General features: G+C 36.6%; 1 protein-coding gene across 13 annotated transcripts in view; it reads left to right on the top strand.

The window, feature by feature from the left end:
- Positions 1-17,786, top strand: part of SGCG (sarcoglycan gamma) — a 149,786-nt gene that overhangs the window by 117,588 nt on the left and 14,412 nt on the right. For all 13 annotated transcript variants that reach the window (XM_074860045.1, XM_074860042.1, XM_074860035.1 and 10 more), the window contains one exon: positions 4,655-4,727. In XM_074860045.1, coding sequence (XP_074716146.1) covers positions 4,655-4,727 — 73 coding nt within the window. The remainder of the gene's footprint in view (positions 1-4,654; positions 4,728-17,786) is intronic.

Genomic DNA, 17,786 nt, shown 5'->3' with positions numbered 1-17,786 from the left:
TTGTGTAGATGTTCACTCCCCAGCACCAATCGGTTTTGCCAGGTTCCTCTTTCTAACATCTTTCTGTGTATATACAGTCATCTCTAATGCAACAAGTCCAAACCTTGATAAAAAAGTGAAAGTTGGACTAGAAGAGACATCTGATTTATCAGCTCACATCCCTTTCATAGACAGACAAATAGGTCATACAATTTCTTTTATAATCTTATCAAGCTACATCTCAAATGCAAACACTGTTCATTTTTATATCACCAAATGTGAACTTCTGTGTAAAAGGTGCTGTAGTGATGGTATGGATTTCTAAAGATGACAGAGGATTTATATGCAAATCAGGCAGAGCACAGAGCAGAGCTTTTCAGAATCTGCCCACACTGGTGATGTCTAATGTGGAGACAAAACTCGCCAGTTGAGTTTTAGAGACACATCTTTTCCTTTTGAAGTCATTATTTATTATTTTAGCGGTAGTAATAGACTGTGTTGATGTAGTCAAACTACTATTTTATTACCATGTTCCAGTATTTAAAGGGTGGCTACAAGGAAGATGGAAACTCCCTTTTTACAAGGAGTCACATGGAAAAGATGAGGGGTAATGGGTACAGGGTAATCCTCGGGAGATTCTGACTGGACACAGGAGAAAAATTTTTCACAGTGAGAACAATCAGCCATTGGAATAATCTCCCCAGAGAAGTGGTGGATTCTGCAACATTGGACACTTAAAATTCATCTGGACAGGGTGCTGGGCCATCTTGTCTGGACTGTGCTTTTGCCAAGAAAGGTTGGACCAGATGATCCTTGAGGTCCCTTCCAATCTGGTATTCTAGGATTCTATGATTCTGTGATACTAGGCTCCACTTGCCTTTTATTGCTCTGATGGCTAGTTATGCTATTTCATGATTCTGTGAGTAGCCATTAATGTTATTTTTGAAAATTATTAATGAAAGTGATAATTTCCTTCTCTAATCTTTCTAATAATTGAAACTATATGGTTTATGGCAAGTGAACTAAATAAAAAATGTTTTTACACACAGACATAGCAGGAAAATTTATAAAAATGCAAACATAAAACTAGGTTTTTAATAGCAGTAAACCAGTATCATGCCATTAGGTTCCATGGAGCTGCTCCAGTATGCACTGGCCATTTCAGTGCTTTCAATCTGAGGACTGTATCTACAGTAATGACACACTATAACATGCAGACAGTTAGGATGCTTTACAAATGTGCCACTCAAAATACTTCACTGGAATAGAGGCTCTTCAAGAAGGACAGACTGTAAAGGTGAGGGAGGAGTTGGCCTTTATGTGCAGAAATGCATTGTGCTCAGCCTTAGGATGGATGAGGAGCCAGTTGAGAGATTATAGGTCAGGATTAGAGGGCAGATCACCATGGGCAACATTGTAGTGGTTGTATACTGCAGACCACCTGATCGGGAAGAAGCCGATGAGGCCCTCTTCAGACAACTGGAAGAAGCCAGGTGAAAATTATGTCTATCTCTCCAGAACAGCAGTGTTATCAAATGCGCATCTTTACCTATAGATCTTAAAACAAGATGGAAATTAATCTTGTATCCAGAAACTGCACCAAGATTGTCACTGTGTGACACTATTATTTAGGTATCAAGAAATCGGCACAAAGTCAAATTCTACCACTGTGGCTATCACATGTAAGGATATACAGCAGTGTAGCAAGGCATGAAATTTCAAACTACACAGTTTCATATAACTGGCATCGTGAAAAACTATGCAGCTTATCTACGAATGGGAATTCACTTGTATCTTCGTTGTACCTCATCCCGTGACAGAGTACGGCTAAACTGGCACTGAAAATTGCTGAAAAATTTTTAACTGTCTAACAAAAAAGGAAATGGAATCCAAACCATACTCAAGTGTGAGAGCATACCATATAATGTATGATGTTATACGAGATGCATGGAAGAGTAAGAAGAAGGAAGGGGAAGATAAAGGCAATTAAAAAATGCCTTCCACAGTCATCAAGCCAAAATGTGCATCTGCAACAGCATTTTCTTCATTCGGACTGCACTTTTGCTGCAGATCTGATGGTTCTGACAGTTCTCATGTCCCACTGGTTTATACCATGGAGGAGTTAGGGAGTGAATACAATGGATTCCTTTTGGATGAAACCAAACTGAGAAATAGGCTCCAAGAATGCATTTACTTCATCAAAATTGCAAATATGTTTTAAGTCCACAGGATGAGACTAGAGTTGGTCCAAAGTAAAATTCCCTAAATCTATATAGTATGAGCAGCAGATCTTTAGCACCAAGTATATCACTCCATAAATCCACTCTTTTCAGGTCACATTACCGCCTAATGTAGGCATACATAAAGACTTCCCAGAAATACAGTTGGAAGACTTTAAGATCAAGCTATCTCCCCTCATAAATCATGTGTTTGGAGATCATTCAAAGTTGCTGACAAGTTTTTTCTTAACACAGGTAGTATTGTGACAGTATATATTTCACTGAAATTACAACTCATTCACTGTAATCCAAAATGAAAATCTGAATGAAGAAAACAGTGAAATGCTTGCTTTGCTAAGAATTGTCAAGTAGGACACAGTGGAATGAAGGACAGTAGGGATTGTGGTACATTCTCAAAGGATCACAGTGTCAGAAGAATCACATTTGAAGCAGTCCCCACTCAAAGGAAAAGCTTGAATTCATTGCCACCTCTAGCTGGCAAGTAAACTAATTCAGAAGTTTTGACAGATCAGTGTATCCCTAAAAAATATCTTAGTTTTACCAAATCAGCATTTTCTGACAGACCTATTTAATTCTTCCAGGTGGTTTTTTTTCCATCATTGGTTGCCAACTTGTAACACCCGCCAGCACAAATACAAGAACAGGAGAATAATTAACTATGTCTGGCTAGACATTAGGTTTTATCTTGCAAAATAATCTTATTGCTAATAAAGAAGTGTTAAAGTCCTGTCTGAATTAATGAGTTTTATATTTTCCAGTGGTATATTCATGCCAGCTAGCAGATTCCAGAAAGATTCATCTGTTTAAATTGACAATGAGGATAGCAGCAGCAAAATAAAATTTAAATAGAAACTTGGAAATCCATGCTTGCTTGAACTGGTGAAGTGATTCAGTATGGTAATTCTTATATTTTGTGCACTTCTCTTCAATCCAAGCTAAGCAGATTTCATTCTAAGGAATCATGATTTCAGCTAGAGCTCTTCTCAAAAAGCAGCACGTTTCATGCTTTCTTTAGGACGTTGTGAGAACTTTCCCCCAGCCCTCAGTTGGCTCAGCAATGTATTCATTTTTAATTGGTTTCTCTTGATTTCACTTTTTTTCCTTTTACCAAGTTACCTGTGGTTGCTCCCACTATATTTATTGTCTTTTTCCCTTTATACCACATCTAATACCATCTAATACCACATCCCTACCATCTACACCATACTTTCTAATCACCCATTTCCCCTTGTCTTTCCTTCCCTCTGCCTGATTCTACATGTACTTTCACTTTTTCATCCCAATCTCATCAGGTCTTCCAGACATAAAACACAAAAAAACAGTTTTCTTTTGTTACACATATATTTGCATTTAATATGTACATGCACATGTATGTGTGCATATTCACCAGCCAGCTCAAGAGGGCTCTTAAGAGTTTGTTTCTCTAGATGGAGTCCAAAGCCCTGATTTAGGGCTTTCTACAGCCCAGAATTCTTTCCTGAGGATAACTGCTTTCTGTTTTAATTCGAAGAGCAGCCAGAAAAGCCATGTTGAGTAATTTCCTATTAAAATATATTGCCTTGGTACATATTCACCTGAAAAGTGTTTAGATATGTGTATCCTCTAAGCTGGAGAAGATCACTCAACCTAAGCCCTCCCCAGTTTTGGATGAGTGCTTTCACAAAGCAGAAGGTGGGAGACCACCCTTGCTGCAGCTGGTGGTGTTTAGCTGCTTTTTTGAGCCATCTCTGTTGTTGAGGGGCTTTTGTATTAATTCAGCTAGTTCCCTGATCCCAGTGAAGCTTAAGCAGGAGAAGGTTGCTGAGTTGGTGATGGACTAGTCTTCAGGAGAGCAGAAATGAAGGTGCTCAGAGAACTTTCAGGTCCAATAAGGAGGCTCCTGGTGAGGTTGATCTTCCTCATGGGGATGAAACTACTCTTATTTCAAGAGGTAATCTGATCCCATAGTCATTACCATTTTATGTGCATAAATACCATTTTATACTCAGCAAGTCTGCCTAAAAATAGGGAAGATCTTTGATAAAGCTACATGGCAGAATTTGTGCTATGTATAGAGTAGTCTAAAATAAATATGATTATTTAGGTCTGTAATATTTGCAAAGGTTTTATGGGATTTTGATTATCTCTATTAACTCTAATGGAAGTTACATTGTAAAAATCTTACTTACTTATTTTGTTGTCCCAAGCAGTTTAAAATTTCTCTGTCTTCAGACTTTTTAGATTTCGTTTTAGGAATTTACACCTGCACTTCTACATTACTTGTGCATTGTGTTGTTCCAGTCAACACTGTAATAGTAAGACTGTAGCTTTATTTTAATTCTTGTTAATATATGTTTTCTTATAATTTCTGATATCAAAGTGGCCATATAAATCACTGTTGCCATTTTTTTTACATTTGAACTTTTACAATATAGTGGGTTTCTTTTTTTTTGCAGGGCCTGAAGGAGCACTTTTTGAACACTCTGTAGAAACACCACTTGTGAAGGCAGAAGCTTTTAAACAACTTAGGTAAGAATTTATATATAAAAACATAAATCTAATAAGTAAATGTTGTTTGCTATAGATATTCACATTTTTCTGAACACGAGATTTTCAACAGCATTTGCAGAACTGCTAATAACTTTTTTTCTGTTTTAGGTGACAAATTATTGTTTTGAAGGAAAATTATACATTACTCTACAATTTTGAAATATATTATGAATTGTTTATTGCTGATGGTGAATATTTAGAGCCATATACTGTGGAAAGTTTCTCTGTAAACTTCTATTTTTCAGTTTTGAAACACATAAGTATGACTTTTTCTACTATGTTACAATAGAACTTGTTTGTCTGCAGCAGGTCATCAACCTATAATTAGTCAAGATTTTTAGAAACTAGTATCAATCTGAGGAAACAGACTAATAAGAAAAATTTGGAAATGTGCAAAGCTCTGCATGACTAAAGAGCAGTTTGGGGTGAGAAAATCATATAAAGTACTCTGCATGTTTCAGAGCTCCTTAATTCCGGGATAGCACTTCTTTGTGCATTTTTCTATGTAATTTTAAGTATCCCAAATTAGTTTATCATATATTGGTTATGATGAGGTAATAAACTCAAATTACAATCTGTTCATGAACATATTATGTTTCATTTTATAAGCCAGTTCAAAGAAAGATTTTAAATTAAAGAGGATCTCTTTAACAATTACACTTCTGTCCTTTTATACCTTGGCAGTTTGCTACTTTCTGTCATAATTTCTCTTCTTAGTGTTTCTTCTCCAATAGGTCTAACTATTAGAGAGTAGTGGAAGATGATTAATGCTTTCAGGAACACTGTCTGCATCTTGGTGACTGAATTTTCATATTGAAAATGGCAAATGAGAGGGAGACTATTAAGACACTTCGTTTAATTTTCTCCTTGATATTTAAGAGTTACTTACAGTAAGATATTTGTATATTGTGTTTGTATTTGAAGACAGAATGAGCTCAAGACATTAGATCTTACATGTTGGTGTCCACTTTCAAAAATATGTTTCTTCTACTATGGTACAATTTGGATGTGACAGATTTTGACCAATATGTAGGATTCTGCATGGTAGTGAACATTGTCTGGTTTTGTAGGGTGTGGATTCATTATGTTGTAAATTTGTCATTTCCTTTGATTATCTCAATTTTGATAAATTAGGACATTGAATTTTGTAATTACAAAGTCAAGAAGCTCTCTGCAAATTTTAATTGGATACATATAAATTATTTTCTGTGGTTGTTACTTTGCTTCAAAAGCATCATCAATTAATAATATTTTAATAGGCTTAAAGCTCAGTTTTTTCCTACATCTGTTATGCTATGTTACCTTTTAAGTTTTTATCTGCACTTCATTTAAAAACAATTACACTGTTTCAGACTACATACAACTATTGTTATTATGAATTTTTCACCTGTTTTTGAAATACGGTATCATTTGAAGGAAAACACTGAGATTCACTCAAAGTGTTCATGAAGTTCTCCTGTGTGGATGAGTTTACCTTGTGGCTTATCTCTAGAAATTTTTACTATGTCGACTATAAACACATTTTGATCTATGTTGCTATGTATTAGGAGAGCTCAAGTGTAATAGTTAAAATCCCATTCAGTTCTGTCTTCAATTAACTTAAAATAGTGGGAATTAGAGATTCTTCCACAATTTACAAGAAAAACAAGAAGTTTGCTAATAATTATTATAATGTCAAGGAAGTACCTGCATGTCCATATCAACACTGACACTTGCAACTAACATTAGTATTTGACATAAATCCAGAGCTGTTAAACACCTGTGCTAGAAAGTCAGTTAGCTTAACCCTAAGAAAAATGCTGAATATCAGGGCATGGAGCTGTGCAATGTGTATACCACTCACTGGCCCTTACCCACAGCAGTTCAAAATGTCTCATTCTTTTAATATTTTTTTTTTCTGTTTTTACCACCCATAATCAGTGTTAAGTCTGAAAGCAGAGATGGCAATGATTCCATGGGGGGCTTCTGGGGAGGATCAAGAAGCAAATGCATTTGTCAACAGTGCAGATGCTAAGTTAAGATGTTAGGCAGAGAAGACCAATTTACAAAGCTCATGCTGGAAAAAGGTTACTTTCAAGGGTGATCTTAAACATCAATGTACACAAAATTCATGCATTATGTTGTGAAGGAGCTCAGACAAGTTTAACAATGAATGGCTATTTTGTAATGCTTTATAAATATTCTGTTTCATTCCACACTGTTAAATACAGGAAGCTACTTACTGAAAAGCCCTTCAATATGACAATTTAAAATGCAATTTTAAGTATTACTTTTCTATTTTAAATCTGAATATGCTTCCTTTCCAGACTAAGGTTGTGAGTACCAAGTTATAGGTAATATAACCTATTTCCTCACCTCAAGACTTATCTTCATGCTTTCACCATCTATTAATCTTCTGCTATTTTTCCTCTATTTTTCCTTCAGTGGTTGTGCTGTGCCATGTGAATGCAATATGCTGGATGAATGTGATATAAAGTGCCATGGTATGCAGCATTAAAAATAGGGAATACTGCTTTCAAGAAAATCCATCCACTTCAAATGTAGTTGCATGTTTCAAGGAGCTGACTAGAAAGCTGTTAATGCTCATAACTTTTCAGCTTGTGTCATATGAACTGAGGCCACATTCAATCTCTGTCATTCAGATTTAGGGCAGGATCGCAAACAAAGCTGACACAAATGGCCTTCTGAATTACACATTCTGCTGGCTTTCCTGTCTAAATGCTGAATTTCAAGATAGACTGCTTTTCTGGAAACAAAGAGATAAGTGTGTTAGAACATATCTTTTTATAGCTAAGTAATGGAGACAGAGCAATGCAATTATACTGTGGTCAGTAACTGTCTTTTCATTCTGTAATTTGAAGGAAACATATAGAGTCCTTTTCAGTCTAATGGATTGAATTCATGACTCACCCGTAAAGAAGAGATGCGCTTGCACTTACTTCCAACTGGTAGGAAGAATTATAGCAACAAAAACTACATTTCAAAATTGAAGCTTTCCTAGACTTGAAATAACATTGCCTACTTTTTCATTCCTTTCCTGGAGCTCTTACATCTAAATAAGATACCTAGTTTCCATTTACAAAATCTGTTAAGATTTTAGTACCTAGTGGAGACCTAAAAATAAGTCTCGCATGTAGTGTCTGACAGACATCTTAATGGGATGTTTACAGTCAATGGGAAGATTTGGATATATCCACAAAATATCATCCCCAGACAAACACGACTGAGGAGGTAACTGGTTAAAATTAGCCAGTTGTAATTAGTGAGAACAGAAATATGTCTGGACTCCTACTTCTCTCTGCAATTTGGTTGCCTGATATAGTCAAGTGCTTACACAGCTTCCGGGTGAATGGATGGTCCTTTGACAGCAAGTGCCTATCTACTGGGTCACATCTTTCCTTTGGCTGAACCTGTTCTTCTATATGGTCGTGGGACCACAGGAGAGCAAGCAAGAACAAGCACCTGATCACTAGGTTATCTCCTCTTTATTTGCTTTGTTTCTTGCTGCATTACTTGGTTGTGCAAAGACTGACATTCAACACAGGGATTGACATAGTCCAGGTATTTACTCCTGCCAAACTATTTTGTAGTCTGGTAAATAGAAGTAATGGATACAGGTTTCATTCCACTCAAGACAAGGAGGGAATCAAACTGATGCTTCATAATTCCTTGCTGAATAGAAGAATCAATAGGATTGTATTATATGTAATATAGCATTATATATATTGTAATATCTATTATAATATATATTTTATATATTAATTAGAATATTATAAAAAGATAGAAAGTTTTACCTCTTCCATGGTTCTCCATGAAAGTGGCCACAGCCCTTGTACTTCAGTGTGTATTTGACACGTTGAAGACTTACCTCAATCAGGTCTCCTGGGGCTGGAATTTAGCTGCCACCTCTGACTGGATCACAGCAAAGTTTTAATGGAAAACCGGTACCTTGCTTTCCAAAAGAAGGAATGTAAACAAAATTATAGAAGCTCATGTTCAGACATGTATCTTGTGACCCAAAATGTAGGTGGGGATTCTCTTACAGCAACTGATGGAACTAGCTGCTGTAGACAAAAACATTTATAGCAATTCCCTAAAAGCCAGCTTCTCCCCAGGTTCCATGTTAGGTACTGGAAGTAACTTTTGTTATTATCCAGAGTTTCATACCAGCACACGTACCCTTTTATATCCCCAGTTATCAAGTAACAGCCTGAATGTGAAAACTAGTGGCTCAGTTTAGACATTTTTCCAGCCTGATACTAACATATTTTTCTGACAATTTATAGCACTTTAGAATATTATTTAGCATATTATTCTATTCCTACTGTATTTTATATCCTTGAATAACACGTAACTGATACATAGTTTTGTCATTTTGATACTGTTCACTTCCTGTGATCTACATGGCTTGCAGTTTTCTAAGGGAAAACAATGGATGAGCAAATCTCTTTAAACCTCAAAACAATGTTTCTTAACTGAGCATTGGCATTTCCCAAAGTTATGGAAAAGTGTTTACAAAAGTGACATCTTTCCATTTATTAACTGACTGTATACTATGCATAATGAATATAATGCTCACGAATGAGTACTAGCTTTGTTCTCATATTTGCCGTATATGGATGTCTGACAGCTTGGCATTATGCCTTCTGAGCACAAATCCTGTGGGAAATCACTTTTAGTACAGTTTATGGTATTTTGCCAGTTCTTCAACTGAGGGCTTATATTCAAGTTCAAAAGTGACCCACATCATTCCAAACTTCTTGGATTTGAAAAGCACTATAGCAGGAATGATGTCACTGTTGCAGAGAGTCCACTTTTGTCAGAGTATGATTATAAATATATATATAAAATATGTTATCTGAATGTGGGTATATTTAATGGCTTATGGATATATTCTGAAAAGACTTCAATATTTCCCGGGGAAACAGATGTATTTTAAACAAATGTATAATATTGGCATTCACTAAAACTTTAAATATACAATTTAAGAAGCATTGCTTCATATTTTAATGAAATACCTATGTCCAATGCTTAAAAGCATAAAAACAGGTATTTACTAGCTTGTGACTTACATGTTATAGAATGTTGATAATTTGAGGGCATAATTATACATCTTCTAGATATTTGGTTAAGGTAAATTACTGTATTATGGATTGCTGGTAGACCTCCCTACCTATATATTCAGAATAAATATGTCCCCTTTAATTTTTACTTCTGTTCTGTGGCATCCAAATAAATCCACTTTTCTTATGGCTTCTACTTCTCTCTGATGCTTTATGTACACTTACTTTTATCCTTTCCATTCCCCATTGATAATATGATTTCCTTTTTCACTTGAAGTATTTGATAGGGTTAAACTGTGTAATAAGACAGAGAGAAAGGCTGGAAAATGAAGTTGTGGGGTTTTATGGTCATATGAGTAAGAATTATGAAGGAAATCTAGAAAGAGATGTATAGAAGCTGACCAAGGTAAAAACATTTGCTAAATCATTGCTTAATCATATGTGTATTACTAATGCTTACATACTAATTGCCTAAAAAATACCATCTGACTAACTGAAGTACAGTGATTTTTATTTGCATTCGTTATGCAAACCAATTGCCCGGTCAGTCAGAAGAGAATGAATTATGTAACAGAAAAATAAGTCTGTGGTTATGATTCAGTATTTGTAAAGCATCTCTGCTCCCTGCCTAGTGAGATATTTCTACTGCAATATAGATTTATGAGCGGTGGCATTAATTTGCTAGATATTAATTTGCATTCAGGCTAACTAAGAACACTTCTTTTGGAAGCTTAAAAAATTTCTTTCCATTCATCTGATGGACTCAAATCTGTGAAAAGGCATAGGTTAGAAGGATCAGATGATACAGGACATCATCTTTATCATCTTTTCAGAAGCATTTCTGACTCAGACATTTAAAAATACCTTATTAGCAAAGGCTTGGGTACTACTTCACATCTGGTCTTCTTTTAAGTAGTGATTTTACTTCAAAATATTAATCCTAAAGTGAAAAGAATTTTCCAAATACAATATGTTTTCTCTGTCTTGCATTACTAGCTGTTTGTGTGCACCCATATTCTTGCAAAATCTTGTTCATTGAATTGTAGTTTACAAACTATAGTGCTTCACCTGAGGGCATATATATAATTTTACATATGGACCATATGAACTTAGGAGATAGACTTACCTCTGCTGATTAGATCATCCTGCCTTCTGTAATTCCGAGTCTGCAGAGGGACTCTGTCCTGCTCTCATGGAAGATGTTTCCCTCCTGGAGTAGGAGGGACATTTGGTGACTGGTGGGAACAGAAACTCAGGTCTCCTAGTTGGCAGTCAGAGCTGCTCTCCTGAGCATCTACAACATGTTCCCTGTTTTGAAGGACTGCTGGTCTCTGAAACCAGTGAGTGATAGATAGATAGGTAGGTAGGTAGGTAGGTAGGTAGGTAGGTAGATAGATAGATAGATAGATAGATAGATAGATAGATAGATAGATAGATAGATAGATCCCTCAGTAACAGAAGGAGAGGAAATCTACGCACTGATGTTTAGTGGCCTTTTTGTGAGGTAAGATCCCCCTGAGAACACATGCCAGGTTTCTGCCCACTGTCATAACTGACTTTCACCAGGCAGGTGGCTGATGTTCTTCCTAAAGCCTGAGTTTTTCAGAGATGTCACTTAACACATTTAGATCAATAGAAGTTGTTTCTACTGCTTGTATGGAGCAGTCATTTACATATTTTTCATGGCTGCTTATGTCGGTAGTGCAAAGATAAAAGTTGTAATGATTTCTACACCTGCACTATTGATGTGGGTAACTGACAACGTCTGACTGGTCGGTGAGATTGCTAAAGTGAACTTGTCATCAGTGATTATAGCATACTCCACCAGAGCGCAAGCTACCGTGAAAACTTCATTAATGATTGTCACGGTTATAGACACCGTGCAGATGACCACCTGAAACTCTATTTGTAAGTCTGTGATTGTGCTGTCACAGGTCTAAGATGTAATATTGAGTTGGGTAGAGCATCCCTTACATAATCTTTCACCTACATGCCTGTCTGCACATGTATCGAGGGAGCTGGAGGGGAGGCATGAAACAGGATGTGCATGTGGCAAATGCTGGAAGAAGAAAGGGAAGCATTTCCCGATAACAGTAATTCTTCCAAGATATATTGTACGTGTACACCATCACTACTCATGCTCTTTCCCCTCGCCCTCATCCTGTGTGTGCAGTTGTGATACTTCAGTTGTGAGGAATGAGAGTGTGGCACGTTCAGCCACTACTAATGAATCACAAGAGGGGAAGGGTATGACCTGCTTGCCAGCAAAGCCCTCTTCACTCGAGTACCTCTTTTCATGCAGAACAATGGACACGATGAACAGCATGTACTGAGGAATTCCAGTTGTTTGAAATCTTTCCGTGCTTCTGCATATTAAAGAAAAATTTGCTTGAGATATATAAAATAAAGGCATGACAAATTTAAACCTGGAAGATAATTTTATAAAAATACTCATAATGAAAATACTAACCAGATTTTTTACAAGTGATGCAAATAGTGTTATTATACAAGAGTAAAATTTTATAATACAGTAAGTTATTTCATAATATCATTTAAGTCATTTGAAAAAGATAGCCATGCTGGAAGCATCTGTGATGTGCCAGATTCAATCACATTCACTGGGGCCTTGGCCATTTTTAATTACCTGGAGAGTCAGCACATCATAAAATTGAGGTCATCACAGAGACCTTTTTTGAATTAGCTCTGCTTACCACTCTTTATCACAACTGTCAGTCTTGAGACAAGCTTCTATTTTAATCATATCTCCATTCTGATCTTTAGTCTTCACTCCTTCAACAACTCTGCATTGAGTGACAGTGGACAAACAGGCAAAAACACCTCAATATTTAAGATGGATAGAGAACTAGTAAACAAGTAACTCCACTGTAATAATCATATCTGATATGTTTTTTAATAGATTATAAATGTTGTTTTAAATTGCTTTTGTAGTCTTTTCAAAGTACCATTAAACCTGGGCACTGTTTTATTCTCTTTATAGGAGAACATGTAAGTGCATTTGTCCTAGAACTTTGAGCATTTCTTTTATATTGCTTACATAAAATAAGTTCTCTTAACCAAAACCTTGGGAACGGGAAACATCTGTTGTTCAAATCTGGCTTTGTAATTGTGCTTGTGCACAGAGATCACCCTAAGCCATAAACAGTGCCTGCTTATGCCAAAGAATTCCCTTGAATCCAGAATATCATAACTGAATCATAGAATCATAGAATGGTTTGGGTTGAAAGGGACCTTAAAGATCATCTAGTTCCAACCCTCCTGCCATGGGCAGGGACACCTTCTACTAGATCAGGTTACACAAAGCCCCGTCCAACTTAACCTTGAACACTCCCAGGGAGGGGGCATCCACAACCTCTCTGGGTAACCTGTTCCAGTACTGCCCTCACAGTAAAGAATTTCTTCCTAACATCTAATCTAAATCTACCTTCTTTCAGTATAAAACCATTACCCCTTCTATCCCTACACTCCCTGATAAAGAGTCCCTCCCCATCTCTCCTGTAAGCCCTCTTTAGGTACTGGAAGGCTACTGTAAGGGGAGACTTCTCCAGACTGAACAACCCCAACTCTCAGCCTGTCTTCATAGGAGAGGTGCTCCAACCTTCCAGTCATCTTCATGGCCTCCTCTGGATTCACTCCAACAGCAGCATGTCCTTCTTATGTTGGGGGCCCCAGAGCTGGACAGAGCACTGCAGGTGGGGTCTCACGACAGCAGAGCAGAGGGGGAGAATCCCCTCCCTCGACCTACTGGTCACACTTCTCGATGCAGCCTAGGATACAGTTGGCTTTTCAGGCTGCAGACGTACATTGATGGGTCATGTTGAGCTTCTCGTCAACCAACACTCCCAAGTCCTTCTCTTTTCTTCAGGGCTGTTCTCAATCCATCCTCCACCCAGCCTGTGTTTGTGCTTGGGATTGCCCTGACCCATGTGCAGGGCCTTGCAGTGAGCTTCACTGAATCATCTGTTGCCACTCATTTCAGATTTAGAACATAAATATGGAGTAAATTTGGAACACAGACTATTTCAAGAAATAAAACTATGGTGAGAAATGTTTTATTTAAAGGAAAGGAAAATATGCTGAAGAACATACAAGCTGACATCTTCAAGAGCAGCAAATACTCCCAACATTTGAAAATGCCACCCAAAAGGAGTGGCTCAGGGGTCTGCCCTTTATCCCTGATCATTTTTAGCATGACAAGCTGAAAAAAAAACCCAATAGACTTGTTTATTTAAAAATCAACCACTCCTCCTATACATACGGAATAGGGTTAAAAAACAAAAAGTCCTCATCTGTATCTGCCTAACACTTTTGTCTGATCGTAAATGATTTCTTCATTGTTTGTGCATGTGATTCAGCTGATAATTCAACACACACTTTTGGTTACCATTCAGCTCTTACATATTCAGGCTGCATTCATACAACACAGTTGAAACCTGGAGGACCTCTGTGTGCCTGAATAAGCAGATGCATCTCAACTGCTCATCAAATTGAGAACTCCCCTCTCTGCAAGCAGAAACATTCATTCTCTGAAGTGGGATGGGATCCTCCCAGAAACCACTCACACAGATGCATTTTCAGAGAGACTAATGTACCTGGAGCATGGGGTTTACAACTGCTCGGGCAGATAGTTCAGGTGGAATTGATTCAACACACTTAAACATCTAGAGTGTAGCTATCTACATCAGATCTCATCACCTCTTGGTGGAAGGCAGCAGGTACTGATAGGGCATGTTACATTTTATCCTAACAGACATATCTAAAAATAGATCAGATTAATTATTCCCTAGCAGTGCCTGTTTATTCATTTTGAAGGATGCGGGGGGGATCACCTATACTCCTTACTATAGGCAACTACATTTTTTAGAGGAATCACACACTTATTGACTATGCCATGTTTGGTTAAGCTCTGAAGAAATGAAAATTCATCATAAGAAAAAAGGCAACACACGGTCCCGGGAAATGTTCAGATCCCAGACAAGCTTTTCCACTTGTAACACTATATTCCATAAATTCATCTAAATTATTAATCATTATTTATATAACCTTGTTATCAGGATTAGCAAATGCTGCCAATTACTGGCTCTTGTTTGATACCAGTCACAAGGTAATGAGTCCTTCCAAGCTAATAATAATTAGCTTTGAGGCCCTGGTCATGCTTGAACTTTATCTTTTCAGGAAAGTCATGATACCATCATATTTACCTAAAAGAAGTATCTTTTCTTTCTAAATTGGTAAAAATCTGTAGTTGTCTTACACTCACTAAAGACTGAGAATTTCAAAATACAGTTTTAAATGTTCATTGCTGTCAATTTCCTGAACTACTTCTTTCTTCAAAACCTTCTGCATATCTGCATCAAATTCAGACTTCTTTTTTATACTAATCTTAATAATTGTGGGTCAGCCTCCCATGCTTGTACTTACATGTATACTTATCTTCTACAGTTATTCCATTGACTCCAGCAATTTTTGTTCTGAGGGTTTTTCTGATTTTCTTTACTGCTGTGCACCACTCATCTCCAATGTCTTCCTGTAATTTACTTCTTTCTTAAAGCTTGCAAATCTGCAAATTTGTATGAGTAAAACAGCACAATCTCTCTTTTCTTCTAATCTTGGATCATCAGACTGACCACGGATTGAAGCACAAGAGAGGATGAAAACCTTGTATTGCTTGTGCTTTTCTTTCATGGAGTTCTTAACAAATAAGTCATTAGAGGAACACAATCCAGTCTGGTTTCTTGGGTCCTTCAGCTCTGATGTTGCAATACTTAAAGTTTAGGCACCCTGATTCAGCAGTAGAGCAAGTAACAGACTTGACTCCATATCCAAGCTGTTTGAGTTGTAAGATTGTAGTAAGTCCATGGATAAAATAATTTAAATATAGGATTAAACATGGGTTAATTGATAAATTTACGTAGGGACAAATGGATTTATCCGTAGAATCTGATTAATTATGATTTTATTTCTATCCAATGATTGTCTAATGTAAACCACACAAAGAGTCTAAGAATCCATTACTGCAGCAGCTCAAGAATCTATAAGGTCATTGTAAGATTGTTTTAGCTTTAGAAAATGCCTTCTCTATAGGTGAGCTATGCTTAGTTGAGCCTAGTGAGTATTTGTGATCTGACTTCTTGATTTCTCCATTCCACCACCAAGTGGCTCTTCATTAAATACTGACTCCATTGGTACCAATGGGATTTTATCATTTCACTGTGACTCCCTTTCATTCCAGCCAAGCACAATTAGCTGAGCTGTGTCATGTATGATGACAGCTCCTTCCGAGAGTTGGCAGAAAGGGAAATATGAAAGTGGTTCACTGGTCTCCTTTTCCCCTCTAGAGTTGAGAACAACACTGAAGTGGTCAAGTAATGAAGTGCTCCTAGCCCTTACCAACACAGACATCTGGGAAGGGAATATAATAAAGTTTGTGCCCTCCAAAAAATCTAGCTATAAAGGTAATAGCAGCTTCATACAGAATCCATTACAGATTTGAGAGTTTATTTTTTAAGCTCAGTAACCATACATTATTAACACTTTACACCGTGTTAATATCAGACAAAAATAATTGACTTAATCTTATTTTTATTTTCCGAAAGGAGTTATTTTTTTAAAAGAAAGAATCCTGCAGCAGTATTATACACACCATACAAAAGTCCTGTAATGCTATTAGTAGCCCTCTTGTAACAACTGCTAGTGCTTCACACACTAGGACTGTCAGTAAATGTCAGAAGCATTATTGTCTCATGAAAGGCTGCCAGAAAAAGCAGAGCTTACTACATCCTTGTGTAATTATTTCAGAGTAGCTGTGCTGGTATTGAAGTATTTGGGATGTTTCAGTGCATTTGTGCCTATTCTTTAGAGGTCGGAGATGTTACAAACTGCCAGCACATTTTGAGACTTTCCCAAGTGATTGGAGACAAAATGATAGCCCTTCCAAAATAACATTTTCATTAATTCATTTAAGCTATAAGCAGAACAGAGTCAAGAAAAAAGTGACTTTTAAAATCAAATTGTAACTGTTTGCTCCATTAGTCTCTAAATTGCAACATAGTGCCACTGAAGATTTTTTTTTTAAAGTTTCAGAATTACTAGAAAAAATGAGGTGCTTTATGTACAGCTGCTTCATTCCAGCCAAATAATTTTTCTTTAATGTAGTTCTTATGTATGTACACTTGCCTCTAAACAGACACCCTCATAGTATATTTCTCTGAATTCAGTTGTACCCTATTTATTTTATTCTGATATTATCAGACTCCTTTTCTGTATTTTCACAAGATGCTGGTGATCTTTTTTATTACTGGCAAAAAAACCCCTTATTTTGGAGAGTTATTAGCTGTTGCATACTTTTGAAAGTAGAGTTCTAATACTAAGCTGCATCTTGTGCTATTATAAGTTTTCCTGTAAATTTGTCTGCACTGAAATAGCCAGATGCACTTGGAAGAAACTGCAAAAAAGGGTTTTTTTTAATTTTAAATAATTGCTATTTAATTTTGATTCATTAAAAACATACTGATTAGCATTTTACATTTTATTGTGGCATAAATAATAGACTAATTTGGGATTTGGTGTAAGGGAGCTGTAGATATTGGCATTAGTCTTACTGAAACAGAACATGTGTCCTAATGCAAGCAACTCCCAGGAACCATAACCCTTGGAAAATGGTTTCTTTGAACTAAGCTACAAAAATTGGGATGATGTAATATAACCATTGACCAACTAATGGACTTGACAGTGGAAAATGGATGCTGTTTTTCAGTCAAATTTTTTTCATTATAGTTCATTTAGTTTAACTCAGTGAAGCTCAGACTTAGAGTATCAGATATGGAAGACAGCATCATCCAGATAAGAAGCAATTATTCTACCTTTAAATAAAGAAATTCAATATGTCTGATGCAAAATGTGACACTTTAGAAAGAAAAATCAGTCAGCATTTGAAAGATTTACAGTAGTTATGTCA

This window comes from Strix uralensis, chromosome 2 (genome assembly GCF_047716275.1).
Source record: "Strix uralensis isolate ZFMK-TIS-50842 chromosome 2, bStrUra1, whole genome shotgun sequence".
Lineage (NCBI taxonomy): Eukaryota > Metazoa > Chordata > Aves > Strigiformes > Strigidae > Strix > Strix uralensis.
This window is presented reverse-complemented; position numbering and strand designations above follow the sequence as displayed.